General features: G+C 25.0%; 1 protein-coding gene across 1 annotated transcript; it reads right to left on the bottom strand.

Moving 5' to 3' along the window:
- Window positions 1–284: 284 nt before the first annotated feature.
- LOC122853177 (zinc finger protein Gfi-1b-like) lies at window positions 285–17,216 on the bottom strand. The gene is made up of 5 exons (XM_044153478.1): window positions 16,537–17,216; window positions 13,854–13,952; window positions 10,061–10,836; window positions 9,691–9,967; window positions 285–792 (listed from the first exon to the last, which is right to left on the bottom strand). Exons 1-5 carry the CDS (start codon window positions 16,760–16,762, stop codon window positions 527–529), a joined length of 1,644 nt encoding a protein of 547 aa, XP_044009413.1. The 5' UTR covers window positions 16,763–17,216; the 3' UTR covers window positions 285–526.
- Window positions 17,217–17,414: the final 198 nt, after the last annotated feature.

The following is a 17,414-nucleotide window of genomic DNA, read 5'->3' on the forward strand; positions in this document are numbered from 1 at the left end:
TTAATTTAATCATCTCGCTTGTAACATAGTTAGATTCATATATATATAATTTTTTTTAATTTTAATATAATTTATATTAATGTCACTTAATATTATTTTCATTTAGTCTCTTAAATTTATACACATAATAATTCATCTATGATGCAACTAGAATGATTCATTTTTTTCTCAAATAATATTTACATTTTTTTTTTTTTTTTTCTCTTCCTATTTATCTTATTTATATAGTTTTTTTTTTAGGTTTTTTTTTTAGGTTTTTTTGTAGATTTATTTGGTTAATTGAATTGTTTTTTTTTTTTTAAGATATGCAAATATATTACAGCGTATTTGATGGCAATTTAAAACCAAAAATAATAAGATATAATTGCACGTACATCTAATCTTTGGTTATTAACAAAAAAAAAAAATTAAAAAAAAAAAAGAATCACAATAATTTACAAATACACTGTTCACATTAGTTGTCTTCCATTTTTTTTTTTTTTTCATTTTTTTATATTATGAAATATTAGGTGTTTAAAAATTTTGTTTACTGAAGTATTGTTGTATTTGAATTTGTCAAACTAACTGGTTGAATTGTGCCAATTGTTGATCGATTTTGTGTTATTGTTGTTGCACTTAATTCAGCATGTTGAGTTTCACGATGTCGTCTAAGATCAACTTTACGTTGAAATGCTCTGCCACATAAATCACAAGCAAATGGCTTAAAACCAGTATGTTTTCTTGAATGAGTTATCAAATTACTACTTTGAGAAAATGCTTTACCGCATACTTGACATTTGTGTGGTTTTTCACCTGTAACATAAATGTATACACAAAAAATTAATTAACAATTCATATTTAAAATAAAAATTATTCCAAGTAAAAAAATCAATCAATAGTCAGACAATCAAAAATTATCTTAATAAATATTATAAATTCTTAAAATCTTAAGTAAAATATTTCAAAAATTAGTCAGACAAACGAGTTGAATAAATTCTAAAATTTATTTCAAGTGAAAAAATCATTGAATAGTCAGACAATTAAAAAAAAAGGCTTTGAAATTGTTAGATATTTAAAAAATTGAGTGATAAATATTTATAGTTATCAGACAAACAAATAAATTAAATAATAAAATTTATTTTCTGTGAAAAAAATCAACCAATAGTCAGACAATCGCAAAAAAATAAATAATTATTATTAAATACCAATTGAACACTGAATAATTATAAGAACTGATGAATAAATTTTCAAAAAAATAAATAAAAAAAATTGATCGACACATATAATGATAAAATATTTGATTAAATTTTTTATCTCAATTAAAATCCAAGCACGAAATGTATCGAGATTCAAGAAGAAACGTCAATTTAGTGGGGTCAGACGAAGGAGTATGCTCGGCACTCCATCGAATCCCAGCCAAAGTAACACGGTAAGATATATCTTATGCCCTCAAGCAAAGATAAAAAAAAGAAAAATCAAATAAAAAGAAAAACGTACTTTGCCAAGAACGAAAAAAAAAAAAAAGCAAAAAGCTCAAGTGAGTCTGAAGAAAATAGTAAAGGGCAAAAACCAGGATGGGTTGTATAGTATATATATCGTGAATGCGGGGCACGCCCGGTCAAGATTTTCTCCCAAGCGAGAATCTCAGCCATGCCCAGGCAACTCTCTGGTGCTGCCTGCTCATCTTTTTCTTTCTCTTTTTTTTTTTTTTTTGTACCTCTTTCAATTCCTACCACTCTGAGCTTTTCTCTCCGGCGATCTTTCTTCAACATCCAGCGAATCATATCATTGTCTCTTTTTTTTTATCATTCTTTTCTTTATCTCGTGAAAATTCACGTAGCAAAAAAAAAAAAAGATGATGCCGTAATACCAACGGCAAAATGTGGCGGATCGTGATGGTAAAAAGAGGAGAGAGAGAGAGGGATTATAATACAGAGAGGGAGAAGTACAACGCCGACGCTCGTTTGTCTCATCTTGGTCACGAGACGCTCTGATTGGTGGCCAGGGGCGGCTCCAAGCCCCCAATGTTACCATGACGACAACGGATGTGGCACCCCGGGGCTCTTCACCCGGGAAAGGGGACCAAGACCACACACACAACACACGTACATACATGTATATGAATAATCATACATACATTCATGAGTATTATATATTTGCTCGAACACAGGTGAGCAAATGAGACAGAATGAAAAGTAACAACCAGCCGCACTGTTAATGGACTTTTTCCTCTTTATTCGTTTTAACTCTCTACTGTGCATTACCCTTTTTTTTTTTTTTTTATTTTTTTATTTCATTGTAGAGCTTTTTTTTTCGTGTTTATTTATTTTTTTTTAATTTGTTGGTTACTCGATTGTGCACAAAACGCACATTTATATACGCATGCATTTAAATACTTTTAAATACTAACGACTGCATTGAACGCCATCTGCATAAAAGCACAAACAACTTGTCAATTGATACCTTCAATCTCGAATACCAATTATCCATCAATCCTAAATTCGTTGGGATTTTTTTTTTTTTATTTATTATTTGTTAAACCAGTTTACATTTCTAGTTTTAGGGTGTAAATTTATTTATTTTATTTTTTTTTTCTTTTTTTATTTTTTGTTTTATTATATATAGGTATGTATTTGGTATTTTGGTTGAGGTATATGGAGAAGAGAGTAAATTGAAATGAGAGAAAAATAAAAAGAAAGATTTTAGTGTGTTTTTTAGATCAGAAAAAAAAATCGGTATATATGTATGGTAAGAGGAAGAGAGGAAAAGGGCTCTTAAGGATTTACGGGGTCGTAAAAATCAAGAACCGTCCGAAGCTCACACCGAGGTTGCTCTATCGTCTTTATTTCCTGGAAGCTCTGCACATATATATATACTAGAAAAACCATCTGGTTTTTTCTTCATTTTTCTTGTTTCATTTACTCTAATTTTTTTTTTTTTTACATGTACAGTGTATGATATGGTTTTTTTTCTAAACTTTCATTGAATTTGGTGCTTTATTTTATACTGAATGAGCTTTCTTTGCTTTGAAGTTGTAAAAATAAATAGTGCACTGAATACACAAAAGAAAATGGCAGCTATTTGAATAATATTTTAAATAGTATTTTTTTATTTATTATGTTATTTATTTTTTATATTTTATTGTTTAATTTTGATTTTTAATTTTATTTATTTTAATTCTTTTTTGAAATATATGTATAGGTATTTTTTAATACAAAATGAGAATCACTGAGAGTCTTAAGACGCCATTACAACCCGGTATTCACAACCACCAACGCCACCGCCCCTAAAACTATATTAAACTCCAAGAAATCTTCTTTCCCTTCTACTGAGATAAAATTCAACAATACATAGATGTATACACCCTTTGTGTCCCTCCCAATTTTCCAAAGTTTTATCGTTTTTTGAGTAGATACTATCAAAACTTTAGCAATCACTCCTCCGCCTTTTTTCTCTACTCTCTTAGCATTTTGAAAAATAAATAAAAATAACTTCATTTCAAGTATACATAATGCGTTTATGAAGATGAAAAATTTTGTCATAAAAAAAAAACAATAACAGAAAAAAAAAAAAATAATAAAAAAACCCAAGACAAGAAACTTTAAAAAAGTTTAAGGATAAATAAAAAAGAAATAAAAGAAATATAATTTTAAAAAAGCTCATTTTTCAAGTCTCTAATGGATTTTGTATTGCAGATTAAAGAAACGATAAATAAAATTAGAAAATTATCAAGTCAAAGTTTTAATTTGTCTTGAAAAATTAATTTAAAAAATGATTAATTCAGGAATTTTTGTGATTAATCAATTGCTCAAACTGATGGTTAACAAGACAACTTGAAAATCTTTTCCTCAGTAGCCATTAATATTTAAACATATAGCGTTAAAAAAAAAAGTAAAATAAATTATTTATAAATAAATAGGTTGAAGAAAAAAATAAAATCTAGAAATGTATAAAAATGTTAAATAATAAAAAAACTGTTTTAAATAAAATAGCAGAATAGTGAGTATATGTGATACATGTAAAATAAAGGTGGGGCTAAAAATATCTGCGTCAACGAAAGCGCGGTGATATAAAACTATACAACAGAGACTTCTTGCAAAAGCATTGATTTCTACTCGTCTTCTGCATCGACCAAACTTTCTACTTCACAAGTGAGCTTCGTGTGTGTCCTCCAATCAAAATTCACGTTCGCAGTAAAGCTCAAATGCAAGCACAAGATACCAAGTGGGAGAATATAAGGGATGATATAGAGATCGTAAAAATTCTTGTGTAGAAAAGAGAGTGTAGTATGAGAAAGAAAGAAAAAATAAAATAAAAAATGAAGAAGAGAAAGAAAAAAAAAAAAAAAAAAAGCTGAATAAAACTGGATGGAATCCTGGAAAAGAAGCAAAAAACCACATCTCATATTTCACGTTGAGGACAGCTTGGATTTTCCTTCATCTTTTCCCCAGCATAACCTGGGATTACCCCAGTTGGATATCAATCGGATCGAACTTGCCTCAAGTGTATACTGTTGTACACTTGGGAAAAAAAGTCTATATTCATTTTATATAACAAAAAAATAAATAAATATATTGTTGAAAGATTTAACAAAAAATAAATATTATATTTAATTTAAATAATATTTTTTATAATTGTGATTGATATTATGCTGATTGATATATTGAAAAAAATAGAATAACTGGTCATCAGGTGACACGTTTGAGGGTGTAAATCGATGACATCGATGAGTCAATTCCCAGATGACACAAAAGGTGTGGAACATACGATTCACGTGATATAAAAAATAAAAATACATTTGTACAAATGAAAAGTAAAAATCGTATATGACAGTTGGACGATTTTTATATTTGTTGTATTTGTTGTTAAAATATATTTCAACATATATTCAAATAAATATATATTTATTTTTTATATTTTTTGTATGAGAGAAAGATAGTCAGGTCAAACAGTTTGAAAATGTTACCTTGGGATTTGGTGTAGATATACAACCATGTACAATTTCATATCCCAACGGCAATGAAATGTCAAGTCACCAGGTAAACTGTGCCTGTGATAGATATTATACATTTTAAATAAACACCATTCGCAATAGGAAAATATAAAATTAAAAAAATAATAAATATATATTTAAAAATTAATTGTTATAATGATTTTCAACATTTTAAAATTCTAAATAAAAATTTAAAATTAAAATTATGACATTTGCTTAACCCAAAAATATAGTAAAATAAATAAATATAAATTTTTTTTTTTTCATTTGAACAAATAAAAAAAGATTTATAAAATATAATTACTCAATTTTTATGAAGGGTAGATATCTTGAAGATAAGACAATCAGAAAAATTATATATAAATATTAATTTGAAAAGAAAAAAAAAAAACTATAACAAGCCGTATGGTTGAAGAAAATACAATAAAAATGAAATATGATATGAAGTTAAGTCTCTTAGCTCTTTAGTGCTTTTTATTGAACAGAGGGAGTTGTAATCCTGTCTGTTCAATGATCATTCTGAGATGGCTATTAAATTATTACACCACCGATCACATTAGGAATCGTGACAAATCCGATCAACCAATTTTATTTATTATTTCTTTCTTTTATTATATATATTTGCTAACATTTTAATATATTTTTTAACTTAAACAAATCAAGTTTTATATTAATAAAAAATATATATTTATAATTGCTTAATATTTATTTATAAATTTTATTTTAAATTTAAAAAAAATTGAATTTTTAATTTTGTTTAAATTTTATTTATTTATTTTTTTGTATTTGGTTTATTTGTGGTGTATGAATTAACATTCAAGATTTTCTAACCATGTCGCAAAGTTTAAACAACTCAAAATGGATGCTGTGGTATTGGGGAAAAACAGTATACCCTTCACCCTGAAAGCCAAGTCAGCTGAAAACCTCTAATAGTCCCCTTGTTGAAAACCTTAAACATGCTCAAAAGCACAAGTGAACACAGTACTTTCCTTCATCGACTTATAATACAAACCACTTCCGTAAATTTTCACCTGTTTTATACTAGATTAATTATTCATTATACAAAAATCATAATAAAAAAAATTTCTACATAGTAAAAAAAACTAAAAGACCCAACTAAAGCTCGATAACGAAATATATTTTAAAAAAAAACACTGTATATAAAAAACTTTTTTTATTACAACAAGCAATTTTTGGATGGATAAAAAATGTACCAGACGAGAGGATTGCATGTTTAGATTGAATGCTTTTGTATTTGCAATAGAAATAATAATAAGAAAAACAAAAAATTAAATAAATAAAAAGTAATAGCTAATGGTGAAAAGTGTTTGTGTGTGAACTTTGAGTGGCAATTGTCGAGCAGGTTGTGTTTATTGAAATAACAATTGGGGATGAATTGAAATAAAAATGGTATAGTCAAGTTTTGATTGTCAAGCTGTTGGATATATAAAAAATAAAAATTGTATTTTCAATTTTACCAAGGTATAGAATAGAAAAAAAAAATAAAAATAAAAAATAAACAATAAATTTTTGCATAAAGATTCTGGCAAAATGTAAAATTTAAAAAAAAATATAAATAATTTAAATAAAATTTTAAAACTTTCAGGATAATTATAATCATTGTTGTTGAATTTTATAAACAATCTAGAATTATAATTCATTTTTTAATTGTTGATACCATCAATAAATTTTAGAGAAAAAAATAAAAGCTCAAGATAGTAAAAAAAAAAAAAAGAATATAAAATAAATAATCGATAAAAATTAAAATTATATAATTTAAATTAGTGTAAATAATATTAATAATATTTAAATGAAATATTAAATATTGATTTAATACTAAATTTAGTTGAAAATAAATGAACATATGACAATATTGTACAAATGTTTATACAAGACCAAAAATAATAATATACCAACATTTGCAGTATGATGCTGAGGGTGTAAGAGATTACATTCATCTTGTTTACATTTATATACTGTAGGGATAAATTCAAGGATTATATACATATATACACTTGTCGGTATGTCACCATCACAATCATCACCAGTTGGTTAAAATTATTTTTACTTCAAATGTACATTCAAAAAATAAAACCCCAAAAAAAAAAAAAAAAAAAAACATCATTGCACTTTGACAAGTTAAATACAGGGCTTAATAAACTGGGGATTGAAATTATGATTTTTTTTTTTTTTTTCATCAATATATACCAGCTAATCAAACAGAAAATCTTATCTACCTTTTTCTTTTTTTTTTCTTTTAATTAATCTACCTTGATTAATCAAAAAAATAATTTCAAAACTCAAAATTGATTATTTTTTTTTTGAAATATATTGAGCTTTTTTTTATGTAGTTGTGTGATGATACAAATATATCACTTTTCCATTAATTTATATAATGAATAAATGAATTAAAAAACAAATTTTAATAATGAAAAAATATAAAGCAAGATAAAAATTCTAGCTCATATAGCTAATAATGATTTTTATACGTAACGCCACACGATGTTCCCGAGGGAATCTTATGTTGCCACACCCTCATTGCACATGGCCCCCTTGGACAATAGGGTAATACATAGTACTGAGTACACAGTACTATAACGATGTGATCAAGTAAGAAAAAAAAAAAAAAAAATTAACTGGCATTCGTATGAGTCTGATTAACATTATAAAATCGAATCACTTGGGACAATCGAGATCGCGGCCTCGGCACGCATCACGTATACACCAACAAGCAATTTTTATTTTTTAATTTTTTTTAGCTTTTTTTATTTAACACGTGATAGATGAGATTTAACATCAACCTTCATGAACAAAAAAAAAAAAAAGATAATAAAATCTAGCTAAAAATAAAAGTAAAAAAAAAAACAAAATGAAAAGTTAAATTGAAAAATCTTATAAAATGACTCGTTATATTTTTAATTAAATTTTTTAAATAAATTTATTTGATTAATCTTTTGATTTTAAAAAACAAGGGAGAAAATTATTTTAAATATTTTTTTTCTACTAATTATTATCTTGGGAATATTTAGCTTAAAATAGATTTCTTTTTTTTTTAAATTGTATATTTTAATAATTAAATAATATATTATATATTTATATATTTTTTTTATCTTTTGAAGAAATTAATAATAAAGAAGAAAAAAACAAAAAATAATCCAAGACTTGTCGACATGAAAAATAAGAAGAAATAAATGAAGATAATAATTTTGGAAGAAAAAAAAAAAAGCTCAATATAAATATTTGATATTTCTCATCAAGTTGTGAATAATGAATTAAATGTTGGCCCAGCATGAATACAAGTCCCATAGGTTGTTAACCAACCAAGTGACCATCAGTTTTACTTTGTACATACTTTGCCATTTTTATATATATAATTTTTTTTTTTTTTGTCTTTTTTCTTTTGTATTTTAGCTGATCATGAAAATAGATATAAAGACAAAGATGAGATGAGAATGATCCAGAGGGTTGTACTGGAGGCAAAATGGAAAATGGGTAGAGGACAAGGTGATAATTTGATAAGACATTGGGAGGGGTTACCATGGTTACAATACAATACCCAGAGACCTTTACCATAGATGAGAAAAGCACCCTCTTCCACGCCTCTCTAATGCTACCATCAAACCCTCACTAACTATATCTTCCTTTTTATATTTTCTGACTACCTATTCCACCATATATCTAAACTTTTTTTTTTTTTTTTTATCATAGAATCACTCCATCAATCTACAAAATCATGAAATTGTCATTTATTTTTTTTTTTTTTTGTAAAAAAACAATTTTTAAAATGATAAAAAATAGTTAATAAAAATTATTAATAATCATAAAAAAGCTCTTATAAAAGCTCTTATAATAAACAGAAAAAAAAAAAAAATAAATTTTTCAATTTCATAAAAATCAAAGATAAAACAATAAATATATAATTTGACACAAGTGACAGTGGATAATACTTGTGTACATTAATTTTGTCTTTCATATATAAATGATAAATAAAAAAACAAGTGGAATCACAATTTGCCCATATATATCCAAGTATAAGCTTGGTATCCATAAGGGAATTGAAGCAAAAGCACGTTCCCACGAGTGATAATTCGCTGGCAGTAAAAATCTATTTGAAGATTGGTGTTGTGCATTTGGAAATTTTACGATATATAAAAGGGAAGAGAAAAGATATACATTTGCAGTCAAAAGTCGGTGACCAGATACACACACACACACATAAATGTTTATTATACACTGATATAAATATCATGAATTAAATTGGAAAAGATGAGCAGGGTTTTGAAAAAAATTAAGGGGAACCAAGAGTAGCTGGTGCTTTGAAAATAAAAAAAAAAAAAAAAAAGGGCATTACGATTATTACCGGGCGTGTGCCAAGTATCTCCCTATTTCTTCCTCCCCATTTTGCCGCGATTTATTTGAACACCCCAATAAACCCAACAATACACCACATGTGTGTGTGCTGGAATAGAGATGAATTTTTGTTGTGCACTGACTTGGTCCAGACGGTACTTTGAATTATTTAATGTAGAAAATTCAAGCTGTCTGTTAATTGATATGACTTTTTGAATAGCCAAAAATATATATACAAAATAAATAATTTTCACATGCTATCAAGTTGATAATAAGTTTATAATTTACAATGATTTTATTGTTAAATAATATTTTTTTTAAATTGTCTTGTAATAATTATTAAAATATAAATTTTTTTTTTGACTCACCTGTATGAATATATGTATGTTTTTTCATATCACTTTTTTGATGAAATCGTTTACCACAAAATTGACATGGATAAGGTCTTGTATCAGAATGAATAAGTAAATGTGTACTTAATGTACTTGAACGTTTAAATGCTTTACCACATTGTTTACATTCAAATACTTTTTCAGCTGAATGAACAGCACGATGTTGTGTTAAACTAATTTCATGGCCAAATGTTTTATTACATAATTCACATGCAAATGGACGTTTACCATTGTGTGATCTTCTTGCATGAACCTGAAGAAAACAAAAAGAAAAAAAACAAAAAATTAATAAATAATAATATATATTTAATAAAATAAAGAAAAAATAATTAAAAAAAAAACTTACTTCAAGACCATGTGGTGTACTAAACATTTTGTCACATTTAACACAACTATAAACATCACCAAGTGGATGAGGATGATGAAGACCATGTGTTGTATGTGGTGAATGAATACCAGAATGAGCTGAATGAACACCACGAAGTAGTGGATGTAAATGTGGTGGTAATAAATGATGTGGTAATAAATGTGGATGTAAATATGATAATGGATGATGTGGATGAGGTGGTAGCAATCCACTTTGAAGATGTAATGGTGGATAAAGTCCAATATTTGATGTTGAATTTTGTTGATGTATTTGATTTTGTTGTGTTATTGATATTGTTGATGATGATGATGTTGTTGTTGTTGCTGGTGTTGTTGAGGATGTTGTTGTTGTTGTATCTGATGATGATGATGATGATAATGGTGATATATTTCTTTGTGATGATGGTGGATCTGGTCGTAATAATGCTGTTACACTAAAACTATCAATGGATTTTTGTTTTTTTTGTTTTTGTACTGATGATAATAATTCAACACGTGTTAATAACGGTGACGGTGTTGAATTTGATCTTCTTGATGGACTTGACATATTTGTATCAATTTCATCATCATCACCATCAACTTCTTCAACGTCAACATCAATTTCTTCATCTTCTTCATCGTCATCTTCAATTTCAACATCAATATCTGTATCACGTATTATTTGTCGGGGTGATGATGGACCAATTGATTGTGATGGTGATGGACTTCTTGTTGGTGGTGAACCAACTAATCTACCAACTCCAAATGATAATCGTTCTAAATTTAAAATAAATAATTTTTATTTTATTTAATTTGTTTATTTTTTACTTTAAATTTAACAATTTACAATACATTTTATTTTGGTATAAATAAAATAAGATTTGAGTCACGTACAGTTGGCTATTTTTTCGAGGGTTTAAAGCAAAATAAAAAAAAAAATATACAACTTGGTCTAACGAGTTCTTTGGCTCGAGTTAAAACGCAAAAATCATAGGAAATAAATTCAACAACATTCAATGCAATGTCGAATGATTTTTCTTCATTTTTTTTTTTTGTTGAAAAATAAGAAAATAAAATAAAGCAGAAAGAATAAGAGGAAAAAAAAATTAGGGGAAAAGATTCGAGTGAGTCTTGATTATTGCAGAAGAAAAAAAAAGATATATATAAGAGTGAGTTGAAAATCGATTGAATGGCAGTCGATATAAACGTGATGGGGAAAATATAAAGAAGACTTGGGGAATGAAAAAAAATAAAAGAAAAAAGGAATGTGAATATATATGGATCATTTTGGTTGGCACATGACTATATGTAATATTTTTTAATCCGTGTGGGTGACACGCGGGCACGTGCCATCACAGTATATTATAATATTTCAGAATATAATCATATTTAAAATCAACCGGCTGCACAACCCTCAATATAATTTTTCATATACAACTATCATTGACTAATAATTTATAAGGGTGATATATACATTAAATAATGCACTTGATTTTCAATCAAATTATAATAACTGGTAAAATCTTTTTCTATAATTTATATTCAATTAAATATATTTTATTGATATTAAAAATATAAAATTAAATCATAAAGTTAATCTTCATCTATCATTAATCATTAAAAAAATAAATAATTGCTATTTTATACAAAAAATTAATAATCAAAATTAAAGCTCAATTAAGCTCAATTTTTCATTTGATAATTTTTTTTCATTCATTTAATCTTAATCAAAAAAAATTTTAAAATATAATTTTTTCTTCTTCTTCATTTTAGTAATTAATTTGATTTTTTTCTTTCCTTTTTTATTTTCGTCACCAAGTAAGCACATGATGCGTTCTGGGAATGAGTATGTCAACAAAAAAAAAAAATTAAAAGTGCAATAAGTAAACGCATGTTGCAAATGACTGTTGGAGGAAGTGCAACCGGGATTCAAAAACAACTGTCTTACGCAAATGTTAAGTCTGGAATGTGATAAAAACTTAACTCCCGCTTATTTGACGAAAAAAAAAAGGGGCGTTAAAGAAAAACTCATTACAAACAGATGTTACATGATATAATAAAAATAAAACAATATGTATTAATTTTTTTCAATTTAAAATTGCGTGCATATTACAAGTCCGGGTATAAATAAAATTACATAATTATTATATTCATATAAATTGAATATAATTTATCTAAAAAAATCAAATCTATTATATTTCAACACAAAATTAATATTGTTTAAAAAATTAATAAAAAAATACATATATAAATATTTTATTTTGAAAAAATCAAATTTGAATCTTTACGTTATTTTTTTTAATTTCAATTAATTAATTAGTGTGTTGTTATTGTTGTTGGATATGAATATATGAAAAAAAAAATTAGTGACGCATCACTGATATGCGATAGGATATCCTCAATAATATGAATATAGTAACCAAGACGAGCCGCGATTAATACATGATCATTATCATCGTCAACTTGTAGATTAATAAAGCAAAAAAAAAAAAAAAAGACGTAACAATTAGATCGAGTTAACGAATATTTTTAATACTATGTCGTCCGTCATTCATTTAAAAATGCTATTAGCCATCTTGCTCATTTACCCGTTCCCTATTTCGTAAATAAAAAAATAAAATAAAATAAAATATACACCACGAATGAAAAATAAAAAAAAATTTAAATTATTATTCTTAAACTTTGATGATGAGAAAGTCACATTATACACATACACACACACACTGAATGAATGGAAAAATGAATGAAATTAAAAAAAATTGTCATTCATCAGTTGTCTTCATAATCAACAAGACACTTTATTTTCTTCAATTTATTTTATCAAAAAAAATAATAAACGAAAAAAATCTTGATAAACAAAATAATATTTTTAATTTAAAATTTTATATATAATTTAAAAATTTAAAAAATAAAAATACATGGTACATGTTATTTTATTTATTTTTTATTTTTTTTTTTTTTTGAGATTTTAGATATTAAGATTTGTTGTTATATGATTATTATTATTATTTAAAATATAAAAATTGGTCAATTAAAAAAAGAGAGGAAAAAAAAAAAAAAAAAAAAAAGAGTATATAAAATTTAGTTAAATGGTTTATAGTCACGTGCGAGTAAGTTGTGTTTAGTATGTGGGTGCGTTTAACATGACAACTAATTCATGGAAGGTATATAGGACTGTCAAGATCCGCCGCGACAACCGGCGCTCACATATTACTACAAAGATACCGACCAACTGTATCGTCTATTATTTTTAACAATTGTAGTGATGGTCGAACTATACATGTATGTCATACAAACATAAATAAATGACGAAAATTAAAAGAGAAGAATTATACAAGGAAGTTAATGCATATCAAAATTAAGACAAAGATAGACAAATGTTTTGAGTGAGACAATTGATATTTATTCAAAAGAAAAAAAAAATAACGCGTGCTGTCTTTAACAACAACAAAAACAACAACAATAATAATAATTTAAATTCAACTGATGGCCATCATCCGGGTCCATGCCTCAAGAAAATTAAAATATAATAGAAAAAATAATAAAAATAAAATAATTTATCTTAAAAATTATAAACATATAAAAACTGATTTAAAAAAATATATATTTTGTTATAAATCAATTGTCTACGATTTTTTTGTATAATTAATTTGTGTATTTTAATTTAAAAATAAAATAATAATAAATAATTTGTCGTTCTTTAAAAACATGATGGAATTTTTTTTTTTGTTATAGAAAATATAAATAAAATAATAAATATAATATAGTCAATTAATTTAGCAATAATAAAATACCTGTGTGATTTTTTTCAGACTGTGGAATTTTCATAATATCTGAATTGTCAGTAAAAGGTGCCCAGAGTCTTGGAAACATCAGTCTGACATTAAATCTCTCTGAAATTAAATCAAAATATAATCATTAAATAACATAAAAATAATTTTGATTTTTACAAAATAATACTTTTTTTTTTTTGTATAAATTTTTGATGAATTTATGAACGTGTATGTATATTTTTTTTTTTTTTTTCTGTTCACCCCAACCTCTAGGAAAGTATATAGATATTAGAAAAATTTCGACGAGTAAAACGTCTCAAACACAGTGGCCACATGGAAAAATTTTGTATTCCGCGTTCGTAGAAATGATCAACCCCTCGACAAGGGCGTCTTTATTATGAAAATAGTAAAGATATATATATTTTTTCCGAACAAATGATTGCACTATTTATCACGTTTGTAACACTTTAAGTATATCACAAAAAAAAAAAAAAAGAAATAGCAAATAACAAATCACTAAAACAAATATTTATTTTTTAAATTACGTTAATTTTCATTTTAAATTCTGTCAATGTAACCTACATTGATAAAAAATTAATTTAAGATATCAGTAATTTAAATAAACATATGCAAATTAATCTAAACAATATTAAATTTAAAAATAAAAAACTTTTACTTTTTTTTCTTTTAAAATTAAAGATTATAGTTGAAAGAAAATAATATTTTTAAAATAAATATTCCATATGTAATCCAGGTAATATAAATATATTTTTTATATAAAAAAAAAACACATATCAAGGTATAATCCATTGATAGGCTATGGTCCCGGTGTCGTTCGCACAGATTAGACCTCAACAACGCCGCAAAGTTATCTTTTGCGTCCTGGATTATCGAGAATAAATCATAAAATTTTCTCCAATACATAACACCTATATACATACACCTATATATTTTTTTAAATGTATACTTAAATATTTTAAATCAAACGTATATATACAAATTGAAGATAAGCAGTTGTTGCATTAAAAAAAAAACGGAAAAAAATAAAAGAAATACTTATATTTTTACACACACAAAATTATAAATTAAATATATAGGTATATATATGAAAAACTAATACGTCAATTTATTTTTTACGTTTTTATATTTGTCGGTTTTCTATATATATATATATGTGTACGAAATGTATGAGTTGTGCATGATATCTTTCGGACAGTTTTTCTTTACACAAGGTGTTTATGTATATGTGTAAAAAATAAAAAAATATATATCTGGTATGCACGAGGATTACCTTTACTATCGCTGAGTCGTAAATCTATATAAATCGTAAATCCAGCGTGATTTTTATATGCACAAATGATATTGTTGTACATCAAAAATAAAATAATAAAATAGAAAAAACAATGATAAATGAAAAACCTCAAAGAATTAACTAAAAAAAAATTATCTCAATTAATTTTTAAATAATTATATTAATCAAAAAAATCTTTAATTTAATATTAATTATTTTTTTAAAATAAAAATCATCATAATATTTTAAAACAAATAAAACATGGAAAAAAAATCAAAAATCACGAACAAAAAAAAAAAAAAAAAAATTGATAAGATATTTATCACTTGAGTGGTAAAATTATAAAAGATAATAAAATAATATAAAAATAGAAAAAAAAATATATGAATCATTTATTGAGATAATAAAATATATATTTTAAATTAATGATCTTTTATAAAATTTTTATACGAGTTGAAATGATTGATTGTAATTTACCTGATGGTAATTATCTTAATTTATGATTAGGCAATTTATCTGAATATGTGTGTGTGTTTTATGATGATATGATTGAATTAGTAGTTAGTACTGTCAGACATAGAGGCATTATCTATTGGTGAATACTGAAATTGATATTAGCTTGTGGTAATACGAATGGGCTTACATACATGCAATACAATATAGGTATATATCATTTAAACTAAACCCCCTTAAATGTATCTAATGCATATCCCTTTCACCTGTTGAATATTGCTTACGCATATCAAACACAAGTATAATATTTCCATTAACTCCAAAATTTAAAATTCATATTTATATACATAATATAATTAAATTTAATTGAAAATATTAAAAATAATAATTACTTTTCTAAATTTATCTTTTCTTTCAATCCTTTTTTCATATAAAATTATTTTTTAATAATATTTATTAATTATAAATATAATATAATTGTAATTAATATATTTTTATTTATTTATTTATTATTTTTTATAAAATTAATTTTAATAATATTTACTTTTTTTGCATAATTTTAATTATTCTATTATTATTTTAATATCATTAAAAAAAAAATTTCCAATTATCTTTGTTGACGTTTATTTATAAATTTTTTAGATTATATATTTTTTCTCTTTCAAGCTATAATTTTTAAAATTTTTATTGTAGTTTTGTTTTTGTTTCATTGAAAAAAAAAATTTTCGATTAAATTGAAAGCTTGATATCGAAAAAAAGTGAGTTGAATTATAGAGGACAGTAAATCAATGAAACAAGGGATGCAACGGGCTATGCAATTGTAGAATAGTGCAGGGATAATGGCCTGATAATTGCTTGTTCTGATAACAGTATATGCTTGTTTTGCCCGTCGCATTGTAAAAGATCAAAAAAAATAAAAAAGCTCAAAAATACATCAAAAATAAAATAAATAAAACTCACCAATTTCAGATGGATTTCTTGGATGTTCATGGTGTTCATTATTATTATTATTATCATTGATATTATTATTATTCGTTTCTGGTAATATATTTTGTTGATTTAAATGATTTGTTGATGATTGTTTTGGTTTAACAACACGAAATGCAGATGCCTCAGCAACACCTCTACGTGAAAAATCAAGTGGACCCACAACAGCAGGTGAATGTTGTTGCTGAACTTCCATCATTGTTTAAAATTAATTTATAAATTAAATATAAAATTTTTTTTTTATTTTTTAAATTTCACTATTATTATTTAATAAATAAATCACAAGTTATATATGAAAAACACAAATTTTCTTTTTTTTTTTTTTTTTTTCTATGTCAATAAACTAAAAAAATTAATAATTTTTAGTTTATTTATTAATAATAAAAAAAAATATAATAAATAAACATAATATCACTTGAAATCACTTATTAATTTCAACACGTTTTTAACAGTTTTTCAACAAATAATATAAAATTCACTTAAAATGTCAATAAATTAATTTCTAATAAAATGATAAAAAATCACTGTATAACTATAGCATATAGAGATAATTTTTTTAATTTATAATTTTTCATATAAATGACAGAAAAAAAAAAAAAATAATAAATTGTTTTAAGATACGTTGATAACGGATGGATCTCAACAGTCGACTGTTTAACAGATCTGATAGTGGCCTCACGCAAGACAAATCTTTTTTTTTTTATTTTTTTTTTTATTTTTCTTTATTTTTCTCCCACTACTATTATTGAAATGGTTTTTGGTGTTGACGGACACAAAAGTCGAATGGGTTAGAGATAGTACAAAACTGGATGAAAAAGAATGAGATAGACTTACAATGTACCAGGGATTTT

Source organism: Aphidius gifuensis, linkage group LG3, assembly GCF_014905175.1.
Source record: "Aphidius gifuensis isolate YNYX2018 linkage group LG3, ASM1490517v1, whole genome shotgun sequence".
NCBI lineage: Eukaryota > Metazoa > Arthropoda > Insecta > Hymenoptera > Braconidae > Aphidius > Aphidius gifuensis.

Bases quoted from the DNA above. Each gene is read 5' to 3' on its own strand.
- LOC122853177 (XM_044153478.1), bottom strand. From the start codon at position 16,762: ATGATGGAAGTTCAGCAACAACATTCACCTGCTGTTGTGGGTCCACTT. The intron at 13,953-16,536 runs GTGAGTTTTATT...ATTTAATTTCAG, and splicing joins AAGAAATCCATCTGAAATTG to AGAGATTTAATGTCAGACTG. The intron at 793-9,690 runs GTGAGTCAAAAA...TTTATGTTACAG, and splicing joins ACATACATATATTCATACAG to GTGAAAAACCACACAAATGT.